General features: G+C 38.4%; 1 protein-coding gene across 1 annotated transcript; it reads right to left on the bottom strand.

Annotated features, from left to right (window-relative positions):
* Positions 1-1,824: 1,824 nt before the first annotated feature.
* NDUFA9 (NADH:ubiquinone oxidoreductase subunit A9) lies at positions 1,825-22,203 on the bottom strand. The gene is made up of 11 exons (NM_001006281.2): positions 22,125-22,203; positions 18,116-18,286; positions 16,745-16,842; positions 16,464-16,555; positions 12,801-12,942; positions 11,060-11,162; positions 10,393-10,460; positions 10,175-10,251; positions 6,549-6,644; positions 5,350-5,416; positions 1,825-2,363 (listed from the first exon to the last, which is right to left on the bottom strand). The coding sequence occupies exons 1-11, from the start codon at positions 22,174-22,176 to the stop codon at positions 2,193-2,195; spliced, it is 1,137 nt and encodes a 378-aa protein (NP_001006281.2). The 5' UTR covers positions 22,177-22,203; the 3' UTR covers positions 1,825-2,192.
* Between the last annotated feature and the right edge of the window lie 1,989 nt (positions 22,204-24,192).

The raw sequence follows: 24,192 nt of genomic DNA, 5'->3' as shown, positions 1-24,192 counted from the left end.
GCTGACCTTGGTAGTTGATCTTATTTTCGCAAAGACTTGTTTTGCAAGCAGGTGTTCCACTTGGGCTTTGTATCACGTGTTGGCTGCGCGGGTACAGCATGCAGTGGAAAAAAACTCCACAGACCCTGGGGGGAATAAAAACAAGAGAGAGGCAAGAAAGTGCACCTTGAATCAGGGGACGCCCTGCTGGCACTACCTATCGAATCCACCGCCAGCATGTTCCTTCTCTCTTCTTTCAGCTGTTAGCAGTCTCTCAAATGTTGATAAGTAATAGTGCACTTGCTTAGGGAGTTTCTGCTTTCCAGTTAAGGGATTATCTAAAATTGATGCCTGTGTGTCTATGAGTGTATGTTGAATAAAACCCATAACCCTTTGTGCTGCTCTGAGTGCAGTTTGCTTGCCTTTGCCCTTGAGACATCCTGTCTCTCAGATCCAAACACACCCTGAAACAAATGCATTTCATTGGGAGCTGTAGAATTGTGGATATTCAGGTTCCTTAGGTGGACACAAACCTGATCTTTGCTTACAGTGGAAGAGACACTGATCCCCTCCTGATCCCCTCCTAGCAACCAAATGTGAGGGCTGTGAGGTGAGCAGTTACCAGAAAAGACCAAGGCAAAAAAGTTAAGTACCTCAGCCTTCTACTTGTCTGTTGTTACCACCCTGCCTGATTCACTCACTAGGATGGTACACCCTCCTGGACTTTCCTGATTGAGGTACCTGTAGAAGCCTTGGCTTCCCTGATCCCACTCCTACACAGCCTAGCAGCTTCCCTATACTTTTCCCATGGTACCTGTCCCAGTTTCCACTGCCTGTATGTTTTCTTCTTGTTCTTCAGTTTGACCAGCAGGTCCCAGTTCAGCCATGCTGGTTTCTTGCCTTCCTTTCCTGACTTGCTACAACTTGGGATGGAGAGCTCTTGCACCCTGAAGAAAGCCTCCTTAAAGATCTGTCAGCTCTGCTCCACACCCTTGCCCATGAGGACAGTTTACCAGGGGGTTTTGTTGACTAACTCCCAGAAGAGCTAGAAGTTAGCTTTCCGAAAGTTTAGCTTCCTAATTTTACTCTGCTTGTCTCATATCCCTCCAGAGCATGAACTCAGCCACAGCACGATCACTACAGCCCAAGCTGTACCATATTTCTGTGCTCTATATGGTAATCGTGAAACAATTTAAAAATACAACAGTTATCACAGCAATATGCAAATAAAATACACAAGCCACACATTAAATGAGCACTAACAAAGAAAAAAGCACAGAGTCAAGTAAAAGGATCAAATTATTAACAATATGCACTTCCAGACTGTCCAGCTTTCTTACTGAACTGGCAGATTTATTTTAAAGTGAATTAACTTATGTTATCAGAAGAAAAATAACCTATGCACAAAGACCAAATCAAACACATTGTAGGAAAAATATTTTTGTCTCAAGATCCTACTTCCTCCTAAAAACTGACATTAGCAGTAGTAGGTTTTTGTGCATGAGGAAAAGGTGGAAGCTGTTGAAATTAAAGAAACACTTCGCCCAAGAATTTCACAGTAGTTTGGCAACAACACAGAAACACTGAAATTCTGATCTTTGGCTCCAGTGAACATCATGATTTAATCAAGAAACTTCTGTGCTTTCTCAAACCTTGACCCTCTTACTCTTTTCAGACTACCTATTCTTTTTCCTACTGTTTTCCTCACTTACTCAGTTCTAATCTTCACCTCAGATTTCTACTCCACCATTAGGCTCCTACCTTTCATACCTTCATTATTTGCCCAGTTTGTCCCTGTTCCTCCCCTCCTACCATCACCTCCAACAAAGGCAAACAGTAGAAAGCTTTGAGGTGAAAATACAAGGTTTATTTGTCACTCATTTCATCCCTGTTCTCAATCTGGTTTTTAAAACTAGTTTCCATACAAACCTCAGCTTCTTCTAGCTAATGTGATTAGCCTACTCTCCCACTCCCAGTCATCAAAATACTTTAACGCTCACCAACTAAGCAAATAATATGTAAGTTTGCTTTCATTTTCTATTAAAGTCAAGAACTGTGATCAGCTACAGCTTCCCATAATTAAAAAGACAACACCACTGATAAAAGACAGTTTGCACGATTACAATATTTTACTTAGTATGTACACAGTTCTCCAAAAAGCTAGGTCATATAGAGACAGATTAAGAAGTGTTAAGTAAACATTTATGCAACTGTTACATGGGATATGTCTTCGCTGGTTTTGCTTCCTCCAGCTCAGCATCCAACCAGCGGTATCTGCGGTGACGGCGAAGAACTTCAATTGCTCTTTGTTCTAGAGGTGTTGGTTGAATACCCAAATCCTCCAAACCGGGGAGATCAGGCAATATCATGTCTGTCGCGTGAAACTTTGAAAAGAAAGGAAAAGAAAGAAGAGGTTAAAAAAAAAAAATGCGAGAATTAACAAAATAGACAACATCATACTCAATGCAATTATTCACCTACCAAAAAAAAAAAGTTTCATGTAGGTTTTATGTAGTTACTCCTGAGGTCACATTCATGAACACGCACTAGCATAAGTCTCTGGTACTAGAAACATTTAAGTATGTCTCAAAACATCTTCTACAAATGGCAGCTCTTTGAAGATTTAAATGCAGCTTCAAGGCTGCTGATGAAAGACTGCTCCCCTAAAAAAAGCCTTCAATACAATACATTCCTACATCTTGTGTTACGAGGGCTGCTTTGAAAGTAATGCCTCCTATTTTATTACAGCATCAGAGGTGGATGTTGGTGGTAGGGCAGTAGAGGTTGAGCCTTCCCACCAACATTACATTGCATTTTGTTGCCATGTGACAGGCGGCTGCAGAGAGGTGCTCTGATAAAACAGTGTCTGACATGGAAATGTGTAAGAAAGAAAGGTGTGTCAATGAATTGCTCCAAACAGGAAAAATGGCACATACCAACATTCACTGATGTTTACTGAATGTTTACGAAGACTAATCAGTGGATGTTAGCACAGTACAGCAGTGGGTGGTATGTTTCAGTAGTGGTGACAGTGGGTCACCTCCACTGGTGCAGATCTTTTACAAAAGTAGTCTACAGGCTCTTGATCATCACTGACAACAATACATTGCTAACGGTTGTGACTACTTTGAAAAAACAGTATTTGGTAGCTGAGATGTGGCTCTACCAAACAGTATTATTGTGCTCTTAGTATCTGTTGTATTTCTATGGAAACTAAACAGGAGACATTACTTTCAGAGTGACCTACATACATGAGGTATTAAGTACCCAATGTACCTAGATAGGAGATACAGATCTTGTGAACCATTGGCAAAGAGAAAATAAATCTGACTTCAGATTTAGATTCAGTATTAAATAGCTGAGACACACAGAAAGTTTCTTCATTCTCTCTCCATCAGGTCTACATACGGGGAAGATTACAGAATTATAACCACAAAATTAGGCTATATGCGTACGTATAACTACAGTACATGTATGCTTTTACATCCTGTTTTGGTCAAAAGACAGTAGTTCAGCATGTATGTACTTTTCACAGGTTGCTGTTCTCTGTTTATGTTTTAGAACAAGGTTCTCTACAGTACTGTAGCAATTGGACAGATCAATACAATTGGAAAGGCATTACAACAGAAATGTGTTGACAGAAGGATCAGCATGATAGAAAGGTGTAATAAAGGAAGGAAAGAAGATTGCTCACCCGTATCAGAAGATTCTAGGTTTGCAGGGGAAAACTTCACCAAGGAGGGATCTCCAGAAAGAGATCCTTCCCCAGTGGCAGTCAGCCCTTAAATGAGGTCTAATTCCCCTTCTGGTCACACAGGTAAATTGCCTTCGCCTGTGCTCTCAGAGCTGACCAGATCTTTTCCCCAGGTGCTCAACCAGTGGTTCAGGCCATGACTCAGCAGTTCCCATACAAGTACAAATATTTGTTACCTTATTTTCAAAACATAAATTACTTGCACCTTACAATATTGGGTTCTTTTACATTGCTATTTCTCAAAAGGCCTTTTAAATCAGTCAGATTTAATTTTGTATATATCACTTAAAGATGAAAAGCTGGAAAACAGGAGAATAATCCAGCACAGGAGATACATGGAGAAACTCCTTTTTATGCTACTCATGCTATAACTGAACTGCAGTAGTTACAGTGAATTGCTAAAGGTTTGTTTTATGAAACCTAAGTATGAACTATAAAAGCAGTTAGAACTGAAGCTTTCAGGAGGTACTACGCTTACATCCTGTGGTCAGGAGAACTACAATGCCAACTCTAGCATGGGGGAATTTTCAGCTATTTGGAAGTAGGAAAAAAAAGTGTTGCTCTATAACATGAACAAGTTTAATTCCTTTATTATACATACTGTCCATATCTTTTCACAATCATTTCCAAACAGAGTAAGGAACTGCAGTTTATTTTATATAAAGATACATGCAAACATGGAATTCAATTCTTTACGGCTATTCAGAAAGCATCTCTACATATATAATCGAGTTCTCCCAGATACATGGCTGTCCCAAAATTTTAGAAATATAGTACTAATAAGGTTAAAATAGGCTACTGAATTTTTTTGTCCACCTCCACTCATACATACTGAGAATTATGAGTTTTATGAAAACTAAAGGACAAACATGAAGTTTCAACATTATGTGTTCAAATAATAAGTAAGAATTCTGGCTGCATACAGTACAGTTCGGCTTCAGTTGTTAAAGTGATTTTAATGCAGATCGATACAGAAAAACTGACTAGTTACCTATAAATAGCATGTGTTGGACCAGAAAGACTAAGGAGAGGATAACAAAGTATGTAGTTTTTACCATTTTTAAACACTTAGAATATTGTGCCCTTTCGCCACTCTACCACATTACTTCTTGCTATAAAACCCTCTCAACAGTTGTTACCACTTTCTTAAACACATTTAGTGAAGAATGTTAAATATTCCTCTTCCACCAATGATAACAGAAAGACTACATCCTAAAAATACTTTTATAGAAAAAATTCCAGTCAGTCTCTCTCTCATAAGCCATTCTAAAACTACACCAGAGGAATCTCTGGACTGATTTGACAGTGTATCCCTCTGCTCTGTAACAGGTCTGATTGTAGAACAGCAGCTGCAGCAGCTGTGCTGCAGGACTCAATCATTTTTTTTTAATGAAGGTTACACAAAAACACCTCCAAAAAATTTAAGTTCTCATTCACTGTTCAAACAGACTGAAATTAATTTTACATAACCAAATTTTAGTCAGCGAACTGACCGAAATACTATACTATGTGATGTGTACACATTTGAGCATCCCTTAAACACAAAGCTAGAAATAAAAGTTACAAATGCAAAAGGAAATATCCCAAGAAGAAACTGAAGGTTGTCCTCCACTTACTCGGTCTACTTTGTCTCGAGTTAACCATGGTTCAAATGGACTGATCTCAAAGAATCTTGCAATTAAACTGTAATCAGAAAGTGTTGAAAAAGTATAGTTATTACCAAGATACAAAGAAGAAAACAAGTACTAGTAAAATTATTTCATACTTGGCATGCTGTTCTTAAAAGCTACAAATTAATTAAAGGAGTGAGCACGTTCTCAGCTGTGTTTCTTATAACTTTAACTGTTTGCTATGAAATTATTAGTAGAATGGCAGAAGAGTTCTAATACCAGTGACATTTTTAGCTCTTTAGTTAGTGTTGTACTAAAATGGAGTAGATTGAGTACCCAAGTATTAACATACCACAACCAAGCCAAGGGTGATCTTCTGAAACAGAATTTACTATTTCACGTAGCTCTTCTGACTATACCTTCAGGACTAAGCCCAGGCTCAGACTTTCACTGCACTTTTTCATTCATTATTTGTGAATAGTCATGATTCTGCAGATCAGTTTCTCCCTTCAGTGTCCAAAGGGAACAAAACATACAGCTGCAGAAGTTGTTCAGTACTTGCAAATAGAGCCTTCAGAACTCATCCACTGTAATGAACTGACATAATGTTATACCTTTCCTTTACTATCTCCTTATTTGAATTATCTTTTAAATGATGCTACTTTCCTCACATTGTAGACAAGATGCAAGCTCACAACCATACTGCTCAAATCACGAGGCCAACAACTCGCTAAAAATTTACCTCTGTTACTGGCTGAAATTAATACAAAAGGCTGATGTAGAAAATCAAGTCAGGAGCTGACAGTAGCATTACCTTGTACAGCTGTAGAAAAATGTCAGTAGCACACGCAGATCTTCACTGTGATACTACTAAATTTCATTTAATTTGCTACTGATTGTCTCTACTTAGGACCTTCTACTAATTTCTTGGTTTAGCCAAAGCAAGGGCGTTCAATACCTTTGGAATAAACAGTTAAATTAAGTTCATTAAAACTTAACTTTTTATCCACTAGCTCATCAGCTGCAGGCCTGTGGCTGGATAAAAGACTCAAAATTAACTAACGAGTACTTATGCAAAGCTATTTCCCACTATCCTACAACAATAAATAACAATTAACAGTACTAATAGTAAACAAATAATGCAACAGGTACTTATGCTTCTATGCTGCTTGATAAGTTCTTAGTGACTGAAGCATTCCACTTACTGATAGAGAGGACGTGGAAGTGGATATGGAAAAAATTTTCGAAAAGCAACTGCATAGATGTATTCTATCATGTCATACAGCAGGTACCTATTAGGTCTGAAAGAAAAAGCAAGCATTATGGGTAAGTTATGTATTCTTAAATATTTGCAACATGAGACAAAAATCTGAAAAACATCCCCGTCACCCTAAGCCAATCAAGGGCCTGTTTTCTTCAATTTAAATTATTAGCCAAGCTTGTCATTTTCCTCACAAAAGCAAAGAAAACTTTGAAATGGGTGAATTAAGTCAAGAAAAGGTTAAGAAAAACTTAGGAGTGAGAGTAATATTATACACTGCAAGATTGTTTTTATCATTGTGTTGAATGTCCCTGCCAAGGCACTGGCAGCAGGGGGGATGCACAGATGGCTTCTGTGGGAAGAGTTCAAAGGCTGCCTTATGCCAGACACAGCCAAATCCAGTCACAGCTGAGGCCACCAGTCAAGCATCAGTCAAGGTACTCGGGGAAAACATATTTAAGGAAAATTCATGCAGTGCAGTACAAGGAGTGAGGGGGAAAAAAAAAGGGTGTCATAAACAGCAGAGGGAACACTGAGGTCAGAGAAGGGGCAGGAAGTGCTCCAGGCACTGAAACTTCTGCACTCCATGGAGAAGACCACAGTGATGGAAGAGAAAAATTAAAAAAAGGTGAGGAGGAAGGAATGGCAAAAAGGAATTATGGAATGACTTGATCTGCCATTCCTACTCTGCCGTACCAAATGGAATATAAGAGTTGAAAGTGAAGCTAAGCCTTGGGGAAAAGATGGAAGAGGAAAGGTAGTACAGGTTTTTTTTGTTTGTTTGTTTTTGTCTTTACTTCACACTACCACAATCTATTTTAATTGACAATAAATTAGTTTTCCCCAAGTTAAGTCTGTTTTGCCAATGACAGTAACAGGCAAGTAGTCCACAGTCTTTACTAGGCTAATCACCAGGAGGCAGGCACATATAAAATATATTCTGTCCTTCATATAACGACGGACTCAAATTCTGAATATCAGCCACTAAGCATTGGGACAGGGCTAAATTTGCAGAAGCCCACTTAACACTCCATAATACAAGAAAGTTAAGAAGCCAGGAAGTAAACAATAAAACTAATAAAGATTTATTAACAAGAAACCTTGCATGTCTGGTAGCAAATGATTGCAAGGAAATTGACTGACTTAAGTTTGTGTGACTAAGAACATTCTGTTCTCTTTGAGAGCAAGATAAATTTCCCAAAAGAATGCATTCACCCTATGAAAATGGAAGTAAGGCAGCAGACAATGTCCTGCACATGTGTAGTAGTTTAAGAGAAGCATATACCACTGGGAGTTCCCATTGCTTTCTTGTTTAGATTTCACCTTGGCATTTATGAAGTTACACTACATGAGTACCATCAGAAACCAAGTATTTTGCCCCTATGTTTCAACATTCTCATACGTATACAAAGTGTATGGGAACTGTTGAATCATTGCCTGAACCTCTGATTGACCACCTGAGGTGAGCGGTGAGTCAGCACAGGGGCACAGGTGAACACAGTTTCACCTGAGTGACCTCCTAGACCCCATTTAAGGGCTGACTCCCAAGGAGGAAGGATCTCTATCTAGAGATCGCTCCTCTTGGAGCCCTTCTGTGAGCACAGGACACGGGTAAGCTCTTTATTCCATTGCTCCTTTGTAACGTGATAATCTCTCTGGTCCTATACCTCTTTACCTTATAATCTGTATGCCTGTTTGCCATACAACAAAGATAACATAAAAAGTCAATTTTACTTCCACCCTGAGAGTTAAAAACCATATACAGGTTTACAATACAGCTATACTTAAATGTTAAAATAATCAAATAATGTTTGATATTTTGTAACAGAATGAACAGAACAGTAACAATACTACTTTGCCAAGAAAAAAGTTGCATTCAAGCATCATTAATTTAACCAGAATACTAGCATATAGCAAGCTTCACAGTGTTAGCATCCAAGACAGACGATTTTACAAGTGGATGAAGTAAAAACAATGCCACGGTCAACATAAGAACATAGTAGAGGGGAAAATGTTCTATTACAAAAATCAGTATTTTAAATTCAAACTGTTAACACCTTAAAAAAAAAAAAAAGAAAAATGCCTCATGCAGCTTTAGTCAAGGGTTATGTTGTAGAGTTCCTATAGTTTTCCAGTACCAATTTGAGTCTTCAATTTAGGCTATTAGTTCTTCAAAACTTTTTCAGTCACTGGTAGGTGCCTGAAACTATTCCTTGCAGTGAGAGCTTGGCACCCTTGCTTGAATTTCTGCCTCTGAAACATAGGTGTTGAACTCCTCATCTTCTATAAACTGTCAAAAAATGAGACTTTGAAACTGTAAGAATACATTCAAAGTTTAGTCAACTGCCCTTGCTGCAAATATTATTCTATTTAGTAAGTAGCTCTCAAGTTCTCAATCTCTCCTGCTGTTACAGCAATTACTTCTGCAGAGACAGTAGTGAAGCTAAAAAGTCCCTCCTTCCTTTTGTGACAGACAGCTTTGTATATGCATTGATCCATATTTGTTTGCCCGCAAGAAATAAAACAGTCGCTCAAAGGATGCATCACACATTGTGTGTTTTGGCATTGGTTACATTTTACTGATAGCTACATATTTATTCTCTTTGATCATGACCCCGTGATTTGAAAGCAACTTCAAGTTACTTAACCTTATCATTGCTGTTAGCCTTTTAAGAAATAGGTTTCCTACACTTCATTAGTTTTTGAGAAGTTCTTCAGCCTAAAAAAAAAGTTGAAAAGTCGCTGCCTTTTTCAGAACACCAACATACTTGACCACTGACAACACTCAACCTGACTACTTGGACAACATCTTCAACAACATTTGCAGTCCTGAACAAAGTTACATCACGAGAGTAAAAGATGAACCTGAAATAATCTCTGCACTACAGGAATAATGAGCTGCCACTGGAACAGTATCACAGAATGAATATGGAAAAAACAAAGTCTTAGAAGAGCCTTTTGCAAAATCCAGATATCAAGCGTATTTTAGGCATATAACATCAGAAGACATATGTGAGCAATTGAAAAAAAATAGGTGTTCAGTATCGATTTCTAACTTGGCTTACTAGCAACTGTTGTTCTTTTTCCCCACCCAAGAATCTGATGCACCTTTCACCATATGTATTGGATGGAGACTAATTCTAGTACTACATACTAAAACATGGACCCACGGCATTTGCCAGATCATTTTTCCTTATTGCTAATGGCCTGCTCTGACTTCTGACAGAACTTTGGTACATAAATACATCAAGGGATTCAGTAATGACTATTCAAGGTAATTTTTTTTTTTTACACAGTTTTAGCAGCATTTTCACCAAAGCTATTTTGTTTGGTATGATTTATAAAGACTATTTGTGTGCATAACATACATAACATTAAATGCAATAAGACCTAAAGTATGATTTTCAGAGTACTCACAGTAAAAGCTTGACTAATCTTTCCTCCCAAAAAGGAGGTGGAATTTATTGCAGCTGTGTGTGCAGAGAAAGAAGTTACGTGTACTGTCCAGCATGTAAAAAAAAACAACACCAAGAAGTACTACAGTAAATTAGAATCAGAAAAGTAACCTACCCAACCAAGGCATATGTTTTTCCTTTAGCATCAGGATCCTTAACTGCATTAATAATTGCCTTTGCTACATCAACCACCTGTGAGAAACAGATAATTACCAAAAAAACATGAATGCATGAGCAGATCCACAATCTCCTCTTCAAGAAGTGATTTACAGGGAGAGAGAAAGGGGAAAAAGAAGCAGGATATGAAATTGTCTTAGTTTTAGGAAAACTCACGTATACTGGTTGCTTCACTGTTTTTTTGCCCAAAGAAATAAGAGGCACACCACCAAACCAGCGCATGTCTAATGGAGAAAAAAAACCAAGAAATCTGTAAATGCTTTCAGTAGGCAAATAATCAATATGCATTACCCTAAAAAAGAATTGGAGAGAATTACCACCCTCATTCAATTTTCTTAACAACTACTGGAAGGCTATGTTTATTGCTCCTCTAGAGTGGTTAAGAGGTACTTCAACTTTGCAAGAGAAGTAGCCTCTACTCTATACAGTCTAGCAGCTTTACTGGTGATATGAGTCAGTACTTTTGCTTCCATATGAGCCTAGAACAGGCCAGGTCTTCCTTACTATCCAGCATTACCAAACTGAAAAGTTAATTTCAGCTAGGATGACCAGATCTTAGCTCAAAACAATCTGAATAAAAGGCAGTAGTAAAACACACTGATCAACAAAGTTTCATTTTGACTTTGAAAGAATTCAGGATGTACCATTTCATCACAAGATGAAAATTTATTATTTTTCTGTCACACATCTTTTCTTAATGAAACACAGTACACTTATGATAAAAATATACCTCCACTTGTTAAGAGAAGACTGCTTTTTCCCTCTGTTCTCTACAGACAGGTACACAAACAAGACACAGCTTTATTATTTCAAGAATACATACTCGCATAATGATTGAGAAATCGGTCCTCTCTCCCGAACATCTCAGAAGGCTTCATAATTACAGCATCTGGAAATTCTTCCCTTACTGCTTTCTCTCCAACAGCCTGTCAATCAATTAAAATGACCATATAAATTAGATCCATACTGAATATATGAAAAAAATATACCTTTTCAGAATTTACTGCATCTTGACTATAACATTCAAGGACATAGCATCCGTAGTAGCACAAACAATTGTTATCAGAGTTATTGTCTTTGAGATGCTTTGTTAAAAGAAGTCTCACACACTGTTCCCAAAATCCCATAAACACATAGATAATTTATTCCATTTCAGTTACAATGCAATATCAATAGTGAATGGATGCACATCAAAAGCATCAAAGGTCAAAAAGGAAGCAGCTCTCTAGTTTGCATCAGAGGAGAACTTGAAAAAAAAAAAAAACCAGAAGGTTCAATCGGCCCTTACTATACTGTTAGAACACTAAAGCACTACTGAAATACAATGGAAAAAAAATTTCTGGTGAATATAGTAAGGACCAAATATCCTATAGAGCCATTACACAGAGAGCTACAAAAATTTAAGCCCAGTTTTAGAACAAGAATTCTATTACAATAGGCAACAGAGTCCCACAGGCAGGACAGAACAAAACAAAAATAGCTGAAATTGGGACAGGACAACAGCTACATAAAAAAAGACAAAAGTAATAGCAGAAAACTATACCTCCTAATAAGGAAAAAAAATAGGAGGTCAAAAACAGACTTTTACATTTTGTGCAAGAATAGGTAACAATTTCAGTACAAGGGCCTGTAATGGTGATGCTAAACTGTTTTTGTTGGATCAATTTTGATACCATCTACTTACCTGCATTTGCTAAGTCATTTCAGCCTTTGATGTTAACCTTGATATCAGACTCTAAACCATCAGAAAACTATTTCTTAACAACAGTAATTGTAGATGCAAAAATACTCAAGTACAGAAGAAAGAGATAGATGTTTGATTTCTGAAAACTATTTCCCTTCAAAGCACATTAAGTACTTAGGAAGATTTCTAGCCCCAACAAGCACAGTAACACAAAAATTCCTCAGCTAGAGAAAATATGCCATAGAATCATAAAGTCTGGAAAAGACCAATAAACATTGACCTATCACCACCATGCCCACCAAACCATGTCCCTAAACTCCACATCTACCCCATTCCTGAAAACCTCCAGGGACAGTGACTCCAACACTTCCCTCAGCAGCCTGTTCCAATGCCTTACCTCTCTTTCTAATAATTTTTTTCTAATATCCAATCTGACAGAGTAAATTCACATGCTGTTTTCTTTCAAAGACACTTAGTTGGAAAGAAAAAACCACAAAAGTAGGACATCAGAAAATACATTTGTATAACCAAATATACATAGTGGCGTGGTTAGGCTGGTATCTACAGAACATACACCTAGAAAGACTAACACGTTAGAAAGGGATAATCAAAAATTGATCACCCGTGTTTTAGGCTTGTAGAAAAAAAACTCCAAAAGGAGTTCTTCTCTTTCTTCTCCAGAAAGAGATCCTTCCTCAGTGGCAGTCAGCCCTTAAATGGGGTCTAGGAGAGGTGCAGCCAGGCTCCACTCCTTCCAGTCACACAGGTGAATTGCCATCACCTGTGCTCCTGTGGCTGTCTCAGTGCTTGCCTCAGGTGATCAGTCAGAGGTTCAGGCTCAACAGTTCCCATACAGCATTCAAAAGGATTCTAGACTTACTTTACTCCTCAGGTATTTGGAAGGACTCTTCATGCTAGCATTCAGGTGAGAGATATGAATGAGTGTTTCCACACCAGCCTCTCTAGTTATCTGGGCAATACTTTTAGGAATATTTACAAATTCATCTTCAAAACTGAAGTTTCTAAAACAAAGCAAAAACAAATTTTAATTTAAGAGCAACCGACAGTACAACTGATTGCCTACTAACCAGTAGCAATCATCACATATTACCTGAATATATTTCAAAATTCTATCTTTATACACTTTGTTAGAAAGTTTCACTTTGTGAGAAATTCTTCACATAACGTGTACATGAGACAAGGAAACAAAACAGAGAGCCTCAACTATAGCAGTAGTACTACCCTGCTTTTTCATCTGGCAAGATGAAAAAAAGATTCTGATTTAAATCAGAATGAATAACAGAATCACAGAATTATTAAGGATAGAAAAGACCACTAAGATCATCCAGTCCCGCCATTAACCTATCACCACCATGCCCACTAAACTATGCCACTCAGTGCCACATTTACATGCTTCCTGAACAGCTCCAGAGATGGGGACTCATTCTGGGCAGCCTCTTCCAACCACTCCTTCTGAGAAGAAATAACTTGTGTTCCAGATACTTCACCAGCTTTGTTCCCTTCTTTGCATGTGCTTGAGGGCCTCAACACCTTTCTCATGGTGAGGGACGCAAAACAAATACAGTGGCCTCATTGCCACGTACCAAGAGACTATCACTGCCCTGGTCCTGCTATGTCATTTCAGGTACAAGCCAGGATGTTATTGGCCTCCTTGGTCACCTGGATGTACTGCTGACTCATGTTCTGCTGGCTGTCAACTAACACCCCCAGATCCTTCTCCACCACGCAGCCCCAAGACTGTAGGATTGCATGGGGCTGTTGTGAGAAAAGCACAGGACCCGGCAATAGGTCTTCATGAAGCTCATAAAATTTGCCTTCCTACCCTGTTATGGTTTTATGGGTTTTGTTAACAGTATTCCACATCATAACTTCATGTAGTACACCGGAGTTAGAGTTAACGCTCCAGCTCCGGATACCTGTCTCAGAAGGGAAGAACTATATATTACATACCCCAGAGGACTTTGTATTGTTCTGTTTCTGTTTTCCGTTCAGAGGGAAAGGTGAAACAGTTCATACATCAGGCAGCGCCTCCTCTTTTCTCCTCTGGTTGGCCCGACTAGATGTCTGTCTCAGCATTAGAGTAAGGTCTTCGGTTTTCAGACACTAGCTCTCATTTTGTTTATTAGCTCCAATTCTAATTACACTGTATCATATTGTATTATAGTGTGTTATCTTGCATTCTGATACCTTATTTAGCAAATTAGTTTGTTTCTCCACAGATCGTTGCCGTTGTTTTGTTTTTAGGCCCATCTCTCTAGATTCTAGAAACATGCCAGAATAAACAACATCTCTCCCCTAACTATGGAGTTTTGAAACAACACAGTATACACAGACCAGCCTGCATACTAACACTAAGCAAGGAGGAACACCTTTAATGGCAGGCTTTACTACTTTTTTCCTTTTCTGACCTCCACTTCTAGTCATAGGGTTTTTTTTTTTTTCCTGCTTATGTTTCTCACAGACTTTAGGATGATTATGATGGTTAATCTGACCTCATGTTTAATAGGCCACACAATTTCATAGTAGGGTTCCAGCATCACCACTGCTATCAACATGGTAGATAAAAATACATTAGGACTTCTAAGCAGTTCAATAGCAAATTCTGGAAAACCTAGAAGTGTAGAAGGTGTAATAAGAATCCTCTACCTTTGATGCTGCTGAAAGTGAACAGAGCGACAAGATTTGTTCTACTTGTTTATTTTTACTAGAATTAAACTTTCTGCTGTTGCCTCACTTACTTTCACTAAAAAAAGAACCTTTCCTTACATAAATCACACTTTTAACATGAGTTCACAAATTTTGAAGGAGGAACTGCAGATAAAAGATAAACAGAGATTATATTGTTCTTCAGTCAGTGTTACAAACGTTTTCCTTCACTCCCAAATGAAGACATTACTTCTGTTCTAACAGCAATATAAACTTTTATGTTCATAACTGATTAACAACACATAATAGTACTGAAAGGTTAGTTTCGTATGTTTTTCACCTATATCGCACGGTCAGAAGATGATATAAAAGGAATTAAAAACACAGAATTACTGATTTGTTTGTGTTGAAAGGGACCTATGAAGGTCATCTAGCCCAACACCCCAACACCCCTGCAATGAACAGGGATACCCTACAGCTATATAAGCTCACTCAGAGCCTGGCTTAGTCTGACCTTCAATCTGTCCAAGGATGGTGCATTCATCACCTCTCTGGGCAACCTGTTCCAGTGCTTCACTACCTTAACAAAAAAAAAAAAAAAAAAAACCTTACATCCAGTCTAAATTTCCCCTCTTCTAGTCTGAAACCATTTTCCTTCCTCTTACTGCAAAAGACCTTGCTGAAAAGTCTGTCCCCTTCTTTCTTATAGACTCCCTTTAAATACCAGAAGGCTGCCATCCAGCCTCCCCAGAGCCTTCTCTTCTCCAACCTGAAGAGACCCAGCTCTCTCAACATGTCCTCAGAGAGGAGGTGTTTCATCCCTCAGATCATTTTCACGGCCCTCTTCTGGATGTGCTCCAACATTTCTATCCCTCTCCTGTACTGAGAACTACACACCTGAACACAGTGACACCTCATCAGCACAGAGGAGCAGAATCACCTCCCTAGACCTGCTGTCCACACTTCTTTTGATGCAGCCCAAAAACACTGTCAGATATACAAAGCCTCAGTTAAGTTAGATTGGATGGGTTTTCCTCAACTAAACTGTTACAGACTCCAACATTGGGATAAGGAGATAAGAGATTATCAGAAAAAGACGACACCTTACAAGTCTGAATGTAGTATCAAAGGCTCTCTGAGAAGTTATGTATGATACTTGACTAGATAAGAAACAGCTGAAAAAGGTGCTCACCAAGAGATATACCATTTTAGGAAAAATAACTGCAGAACTTGACATAATGATCAAACGACTGTTCACGAGAAAACAAGTGCAATAGAGACTTTAGGCTTGTAAACATCCATGAAATTGAGACTAACATTTCAGTGTCTGCCATGGTAGCAAAATTACATACAAAGGCAAATAACACCGTTAGTTTTTGTATTTGACAGTTCTGCCGTAACAAGGTTTTAAATAAAATAAACATTTCCTAGAGAACAGGAAAATCTTGATCACAGCCTACTATAGTAGATTACAATCAATCATCACCCCGAAGTGTCAGGATAAAAGCCCACTTTTGTAAGAAGATAAAGGAGCCCACAGAAACTTGCAAACCTGTCAGATATAGAAAGGCACTTATGGAACATCACGAAAGCAGTAAATTTATCCATTAATGGAACGAAAGTGAAAATTAAAAGAAAAAAACTAATTCTCAAGAGTGAAAATTAAAGAAAAAAATTCTCAGGAGCAGAATCTAGTTAAACATCTAAATTGAAAGAAACGTATATACAAGATTTCAGTTACACCTTTTCCATAGATGGCAAAAATAATGTCAGCATCACTACATACTGTACATGCTGTAAAGAAGTGGCAATAAAATCAATACTTGTAGCAAATCTATGCACATAAAGAAAAAAATGAAAAAAAAAAGGTTATTACTTTGTTTCCCATTCCTTTCCAACAAGATTAATGACCACATTGCTGTGCTCCACAGCTCTTCGGGTAGAATCTTTGTCCTTACAGTCCCACTCCTGTAACCAGAAAATCAGATGGGAAAGAGATAAGATAGTGTGTAAACAGGCATAATCAAAGAAAACTTTCACACCATTTCCATTTTGAGGCTAAGCAATTGCTGGAGTTCTGAGTTTGAGAATGATTAACAGACCACCTTGTATAGCAGTGGTATTATATTTGATCTGAAGCCAAAGTAGAAGACTTACTAAGAAGAGAAGTTGCCCCAGGTCACCCATTGGTCGCAGATACATGAGGTCATACTGATCACAGCGATAAGGTATGATTACTTGAGATCCAATGCGACCTAAGCATTAAAAAAAATCATTTATCTTAAGCTACTACATGCCTAAATACATAAAACTAGGAATGCATAGCATTTTTTTTTCCCCTGGCATTGAAGCACAACATAACCATCCTGAGCAGTTATCAGCAAAGCCAAGGGTAGCAAAGAATCAATTTTTTGATTTTAAAACATTATTTCAATTCTTAAGCTAGTAGATACTTAAATGAATAAATAACCTAATAAGCTTGTAAAACAAAAAACAAAAACACAGTGTATGCTATAAATATACTATGACATATAGAAATGTGCCACATTGAAGGACATCTGCATTTTTAAAAGGTGTAGAGAGAAGAAAGAAAAAAAGCAGAAGAGTTACTTCCCAAAGCTCAAATTCAAAAAAATTCTAAAGAATTCCAAACAAATTCCTGGAAATTTTAACTGTAATTTCCTAATAGTGCTAAAACCAAAAGAATCATATACAGACTATAAGTTTTCTCAGAGCTGCATTTCACATACTGGAAAAACAGTATGTGACAATGTCATGGTTTTATGATTTTGAGTTATCGGTATTCCACATCATAACATCATGTAGTGCACTGGGAGTTAAAGAGTTAATGCTCCAGTTCCAGGTACATGTCCCAGAAGAGAATAACTACATCTCCCAGAGGACTGATGTTCTATTACAATTTCCACTCAGAGGGAAAAATGAAAAACCATTTGTAGATCACTTGATCTTCCTCTTTTCTCTTCTGCTCAGCCCAGCTAGACATCTTGCTTCAGCATTAGAGTAAGGCCTTCAGTTTTTGGACACTCTCTCTCATTTTATTTATTAGTTTCAATTCTAATTACATCATATTACATTGTATTATAGTGTGTTATCTTGTATTCCAATATCTTATTTAGTAAATTAGTTTTGTTTCTCCTCAGATCATTGCTGTTGTTAGGCCCATCTCTCTACCCTTTCCACTCTTTACCGAGGTGTGGGCTCCCCTGCCCCACCAGTCACGGAACTGGGCTGAACCAGTCTGTAAACCATTGACAGAAGGAAACTGATTGACCTTAATGACTACAACAGTCTTCATGTTTCTGAATTTCCTAGCTTAAAACAGTTTTCACTAATTGCCATATCTTGGCAATTTACCAGACCAAATAGTACAAAGGAATCACATCTCAGCATTGTTGCATTTTTAAGACCCAAAGTGCTACAGACTTCTAAATTGTTCCGTAACCTGAAGAAAAACTGGCATTTGGTTAAGCACTTGAACTATGAATTGGTATTTTTGAAGAGCATTACCTAAACGATTGACAACGTAACGCCCCAGGAAACCTGTAGCTCCAAAGACAGTGGCCACAATGCCACTAACAGAGGATCGTCCGGTTCTCCCATGAGGGATCACCGCATGATGAACTTGGTGGTGCTGCTGCAACACAGACGGCACTGTGGATAACGCAGAAATGCCAGAGCCTACAACACAAAATGGGAGAGCATGTAAGACAACCTGAAAGTTATCAGTGTCAACCCAAAGTTTTTTTGTTTTCCTGTTTTCTTCATTACAGAGTTATTTTTTTAGCCTCTGTTAGATAGATCTCCCATGTCAGGATATTTCAGAGACATCTGGATAAGTCAGAGAATCTTGAGGGAGATGCCGATAAAAAAAGATCAAACTAAAACAAAGAATCAGCAGTCTAAATCTATTGGCTCCTAAACAGAAATTAAAACTTAACTGGCTATCATAAGTATTTGATGAATAAGGTGAGACGCAGAGGTTAAGCAAATAAAAAACACATGCTACGTACACGTAGGCCACACCTGAATATGCTCCCTCCCAGATCTAGGAATTATGAGAAAGACATAAGAATAATTCTAGATGTGGTTAACCCGACTTTTTACTTCAGTCCAAATACAGCGAAGTCATGTTAGAAGAGAGAACAGTCCTCCTACATCACAGCTCTGGAGTACAGGGAAATGACAGATGCAATGAGCCAGATCCACAACGCAAAGAGCATTGACTCAAAGCCGTTTTGTTGTTGTTGTTGTTTTTTCCAACAAGCTATGGAAAGTTGAAAGCCACAGAAACCAGAAATCACTTGGATATTGATGTAAATTGACAAGCTTCAAGAGGAAGTTTGAAGAGAAACATGTCCATTGCAATTAAGTTAGTCAAAAAGAAAAAAAACTCTGCTTGTAAGAGACTTTAATTAAAAGAGTTTAATGCTACTACGTGTCTATGGTCATAAAAATAAAGGAGCAGATGAAATGTAGAGTACATAAACACACTACAGACATCCTACTGTTAACAAGACCAGACTATAGCAGCTATCATTGAAAAATATGAAGAAAACCAGTAAATGACCTTCCAACTTCTAAAATATCATGCCTATAAGGTATTTTTTAGATAAACAAATTTAATCTTCCCAACATAAGGCTAAGTAACAAGAACTATTGAAAAAAACAACAAGACAATTGTTCCTAATGCACATTAGAATGATATGAATTAGGAGATTAAAAAAAAAAATCCACTTATACACAGAAGGAGCTTATTTTGTCCAATAACAGCTAGGTATTGCCAGTTAGACAGCAGCATGAATGCTGCAAGCACAACATTAAGAGATAAAAAGGAAAAGGTACACTTGTAGATAAGTTATTTATGTTATCTGATTTGAACTAGAGAATCCACAAAGATCTCAGTGCCTGAAGGCACAACTGTGCCCAAAAGTTTGTCTCTCTCCTCTGTTCATATCCTACAAATTAGAAAAATCAAGATACCACAGTTTCAACTTCAGGACAAAGGCAGTCTGACACCCACTTAAAGAAACAGTAATCAAAGACATACATGTGGACTCAAAACAGCACATTGGTTTTCTCAAGTAATGCAGTAGGTTCATATTAAACTTCAAAACATCTAAATCTGAATTCTAAGGCATATGCTAATTCATCATAGCCATATTCTCAGATTATCTTCATACTTTCTTTCCCATCAACATCTCTGTGTTCTTCTCAAGAGAATTTACAGGGAAGGCAGTCACAGAATCATAGGGGTTGGAAGGGACCTGTAGAGATCATCTAGTTCACTCTCCTCTCCCTCCACTAAAGCAGGTTCTTTTCAGAAGGCTCAGAAAGCACCCAACCAGGTTTTCAGCATTAGCAGAGGAGACCCCACACTCTGTCCAGGCTTGTTCCAGAGCTCTGTCACCCTCAAAGTAGTTTTTCCTTGTGTTCAGATAGAGCTTCCTGTGTTCCAGTTTGTGCTTATCTTAAAGACATTATTGTGCTATTGTTGCAAAGTTATCTGACACAAATTATACAAATATACAACCTACATATATCTTATATGAGTACCTTCATAAAAAAAAAAAAGCTTCATAAAATCTTGTCTCACTAACTTCTGAAAGTATTACATTATGCAGTTTTTCTGGTTTCGCAAAAACAATCAGTCCAAAATTTCAAATTTTTATGCTCAAAATACTTCGGGAGGGAGCTTGCTTTTTTATTTCTTTATTCTTTTTAAAAAACAACAAAGTAAACTTGCATATGTAAGTAGGACTGCCTACAGGATTCTCTGTACAGAATTAAGCCCATAGCAATGTAATGGGTGCCTAGAATGTGAAGACCAGCTAAGCACAAGTGCAAGTGTAAAAGATAATACAGAGGCAGACAGCTGGATGAACTTGTTGCCTTCATTCTTGCAGTGTTCTAACAACTATTTTTTGTTATTTAACTTAATTCTAGGAGAAGCAAGCCCATAGAAAAAATATGACTGAGTTCTTTAAAGAGAGCTGGATTCCTTCAATTATATCAAAACGCTGTGAAGCATGCCAAGATGGTAAAGGAAAACTTGATGACTAATTGTCTTTCTCATCACTTTGTCCACACACACTTCTCTTTCCAACAGCTTGTAAAAAAAAAAAAAAAGTAATAAACAATATCCTACTTACAAAACTAACAAACACTGTCCTTGTTACTCTTCACTAAGAACGTTTCAGACCTCACAATGTAAAATGTAAAAGAAACAAAATTTTAGTCCAATGTAAGCACATTTTAAATACACTATTATTTAAGAGATCAATCCATTTAAGAACAAAAAAGTCAATCTGAAAAATTTCTAGAAGCATATTCTAACTACTTATGGTTTCTTTGCTGTTATTTTTGCAAAAATTACCTTAATAAAAAAACATTCAATTATTATCATGTTTTCCCCCACCTGTGTACATACCGCACCTGTTACTTGTCTTACACTGAAAGTTCTTCAGTGGTGTACACCTTCTCTTATTCTATAATAATGTGAAAATTGTAACAATTTATCACTACCTATGGTCACATGCTCAATTATTGAAACATTTTTAAAAAAAGAAGTAAAAATGAAAATAAAAGGTTGACTTTTAAGGATATGTATGAGATTCAAACACAGCAAGCTAGACTAGACTTACACACTAGATTTACAATCAGTAAAGGACCTTCCGTACAGTGTGCAGCCCAATCAAAACGCAGGACAACACAACTTAAGTGCTTCATATAGCTTTCATAACCCATGTTAATATTCCCAGACTAAACAGCACTACTTAAAGCTTTCCGATCTACACTCATGCGTAGCTCAGACTTGCCCAGGGATCCCTCCCCAGAATTGTAGGATTACACTTTCATCACTAACCAGAATACATCTGTCACTAGGATTCCTGCCTATTTTTACAGTCCGTATCTCAAGCAGTTTATGAAGCCCAATTTGAGTTAAAATACTGATACTAAACCACAACCATATCTCTCCTAAAAAGACACACTGCTGCAATTAGAAGTGCATTAAGCTCCTAAACTTCTATCACCCAACTAATTCCGTTTGCTTTTTCCCACTTTTTACTACAGGGGCATACATAGTAAACCCATGTAATTGTAATTTGTTCTATTTTGGTACCAAAGACCCCCATACAAGCATCCTATTTGCTGGCAGTTGCAGTAAAGAATAAACCTACTGCACAGCTACGTCAACAGCTAGTGCCCTAGCCGATCCCCTGCAGACCTCGGGGCTTCAGAACATAGCGTCACGACGAGAGGAAGCAGAAATCCAGTCGCCCCTATCACGAACACCGCTAGGGCCAAGCAAGCTCGCTCCCTCATTCCTCCTCGGGGAACGTCGTAGTAAGAACACGGTGGTCGACAGTCTGGGGCCGGCACGGCAACGCGCAGCGCACCCACAAAGCGCTGCGGAACTGACAGACATCCCCAGCCCTGTCGCAGCCTGAGCAGTAGAAGAGAGAGTAGAAGGGCAGCCCAGCGGCCGGCACCGTTTTCAGGCGGCAGTCACACTCACCTGTCCTTGGCAGCAAAAGGCCGCGAGAAGACAACCGAGCAACAACCGCCATCTTGCCTGACCCACAACTCCCTGCGCCAGACGACGTACGCACAGGATCAAACGCAGCGCTAGCGCGTGCGTAGAAACCCTCCTCTCTGAGGAGGTGTAATACTGGGGCTAGTGGCGTGTGTGAGCTTAGCGCAGCGCTCTGTCCGCTCACCACTGGTGTGACAGTTTCGCAATAGGGCTCGTGAGATTGTGGTCGGGACCAGAGTTGCTAGTCAGGGTGGGGAGCTCGAGCAGCTCAGCTTTTGGATTCGCAGCTCTGGACAGTGGCAGGAAATGACAGTGGAATGGGTGTACGACCGTCTGTTGTTTGGGACGTGTTTGGAAATCCTGCATTCAAATATTTCTAATCGCTCCAGAGGAACTGAAGTTTTATGTGTCCTTAGACCTGTTCCTTTGTGTCTATCTAGTGGGAAATGAGCCAAGTCCAACACCTATATGACAGTAACTTTGGCTACTACTGAATCAGATGATGGGAAACATTTTCAGTAACTTATTACTTACACCTTGAATCACCTGGCTTCCTTAGACTAGCTTTCACTGGGAATTAAATAGATGACACACACTGAACTGCCATGTTTCAGTAGTTTAAGAATCCTCTTTGGAATAGTTCTAGACCATTCACTTCTAAAGCCTCATTGTAGTTTCACCTATCCCTAGTCTGGCTTGCTTGAATGGTGTGTGAAGAACAGCTGACAGATATTTTCCTTCCTCTGTTCCTCCTTTTTCTGATGGGTTTCTCTGCTGAATAGTTCACGTGGCTAAGGTTGGCTGTCATTTTATTGTTATTAGTTAATTTTATTTCCTGTAGGTAGTATACTCATAAAGATAAATCCCAATCCTACAGTTTTCTCTGTTTATGTAGAATTATAACTCTTATAACATTTGGCTTTTTTCTTTTCAGTAGTGGGAAACTGTCATTGTTTATTTTATCTTTGTAAGAGTCTTTGTAAGTTATCCCAGCATCTCCACAAATGTTGTGTGGTGTTTTTTTTTCTCATAATAACTGGGAAAGATGATGTTATGATCTCATGTTAAGATCCAGATAAATAAAAATTCTTAGTGCTGACATAAAAGCCTGTTCTTAGATAAATTGAAAGGTATGGTATACTAAGTTCAGCTTCTGTTGAAATTGATGTTAGATACAAATGTGAGGCCTCGGAGACAGATGTGTCATGGGAAGAAAAAGGTAAGAGCACACACCAACCACATCTCCTGGAGCTCAGTGTGAGGAGCCCACATGGGATGCTTGCATTATGGATATGAAACTGTGGCTTCTTTGCTCCAATGGTAACTCCAGGGAAAACAGTGAGCACTTATATCTTTTGTCCTTCCAGTAGCTATTGGGTGCAAGCTAAGGGGTAGCTGAAACTTGCACTGTCCTGGACCTCCCTCGGCACATCAGACTGAATATCAGAGTTCATTTGTCTCTAACTAGGTGCTTTTTGATATTCCACATGTAGAGGTTTTCATACATAATACTGGATTTACTTATCCGAAGTTATATGAAGTTACATGGGATTTTATTCAGCAGAATTTTACAGCAATGTACTTAAATCACAAGTAGAAATTACATGTACAAGATACAGCCAAATCAAAATACGGATGTGTTTCTCATTAAGGGTTTCTGTAACATGCTCACTGTCATGGTGGTAGGCATCCTCAGTTACTGGGAAGCAATGTGGTTTGCAGCCAGTTCAAGCCCAGTGTTCTCTTCAAAGTCCTTTTTGTTCATTGTTTTGTTTTTGCACTCCGTTAGACTGAACCGTGTGTTCAGTCCAGACTCAGCTTGGTCTTGCTAGCACAGGAAGGCATTTGTGCTCTTTTAAGTCAGGGATGAGCAGCTACACAGTTGGCTGTGTCAGACAGATGACTTTGCATCAAGAGAAGTCAGCTTTCTGGGCAACATCTCTAATCAGTCACTGGCTGCATTCTTTCCTGAGATTCATGAGCACATTGCCCTGGTCTGCTGATTCAATGACTTTTTCTGTTGTTGAGGTTCAGTGTTTGGTCAAATTCA

This window comes from Gallus gallus, chromosome 1 (genome assembly GCF_016699485.2).
Source record: "Gallus gallus isolate bGalGal1 chromosome 1, bGalGal1.mat.broiler.GRCg7b, whole genome shotgun sequence".
In the NCBI taxonomy this organism is placed as follows: domain Eukaryota; kingdom Metazoa; phylum Chordata; class Aves; order Galliformes; family Phasianidae; genus Gallus; species Gallus gallus.
This window is presented reverse-complemented; position numbering and strand designations above follow the sequence as displayed.

Excerpts from the sequence above, each read along its gene's own strand:
- NDUFA9 (NM_001006281.2), bottom strand. The coding sequence starts at position 22,176 with ATGGCGGTTGTTGCTCGGTTGTCTTCTCGCGGCCTTTTGCTGCCAAGG. Across the intron at positions 10,461-11,059 it reads ATTTCTCAATCATTATGCGA|ACATGCGCTGGTTTGGTGGT; the intron begins GTATGTATTCTT and ends TTTCTCCATTAG. Across the intron at positions 2,364-5,349 it reads CTCGAGACAAAGTAGACCGA|TTTCACGCGACAGACATGAT; the intron begins GTAAGTGGAGGA and ends TTCTTTTCAAAG.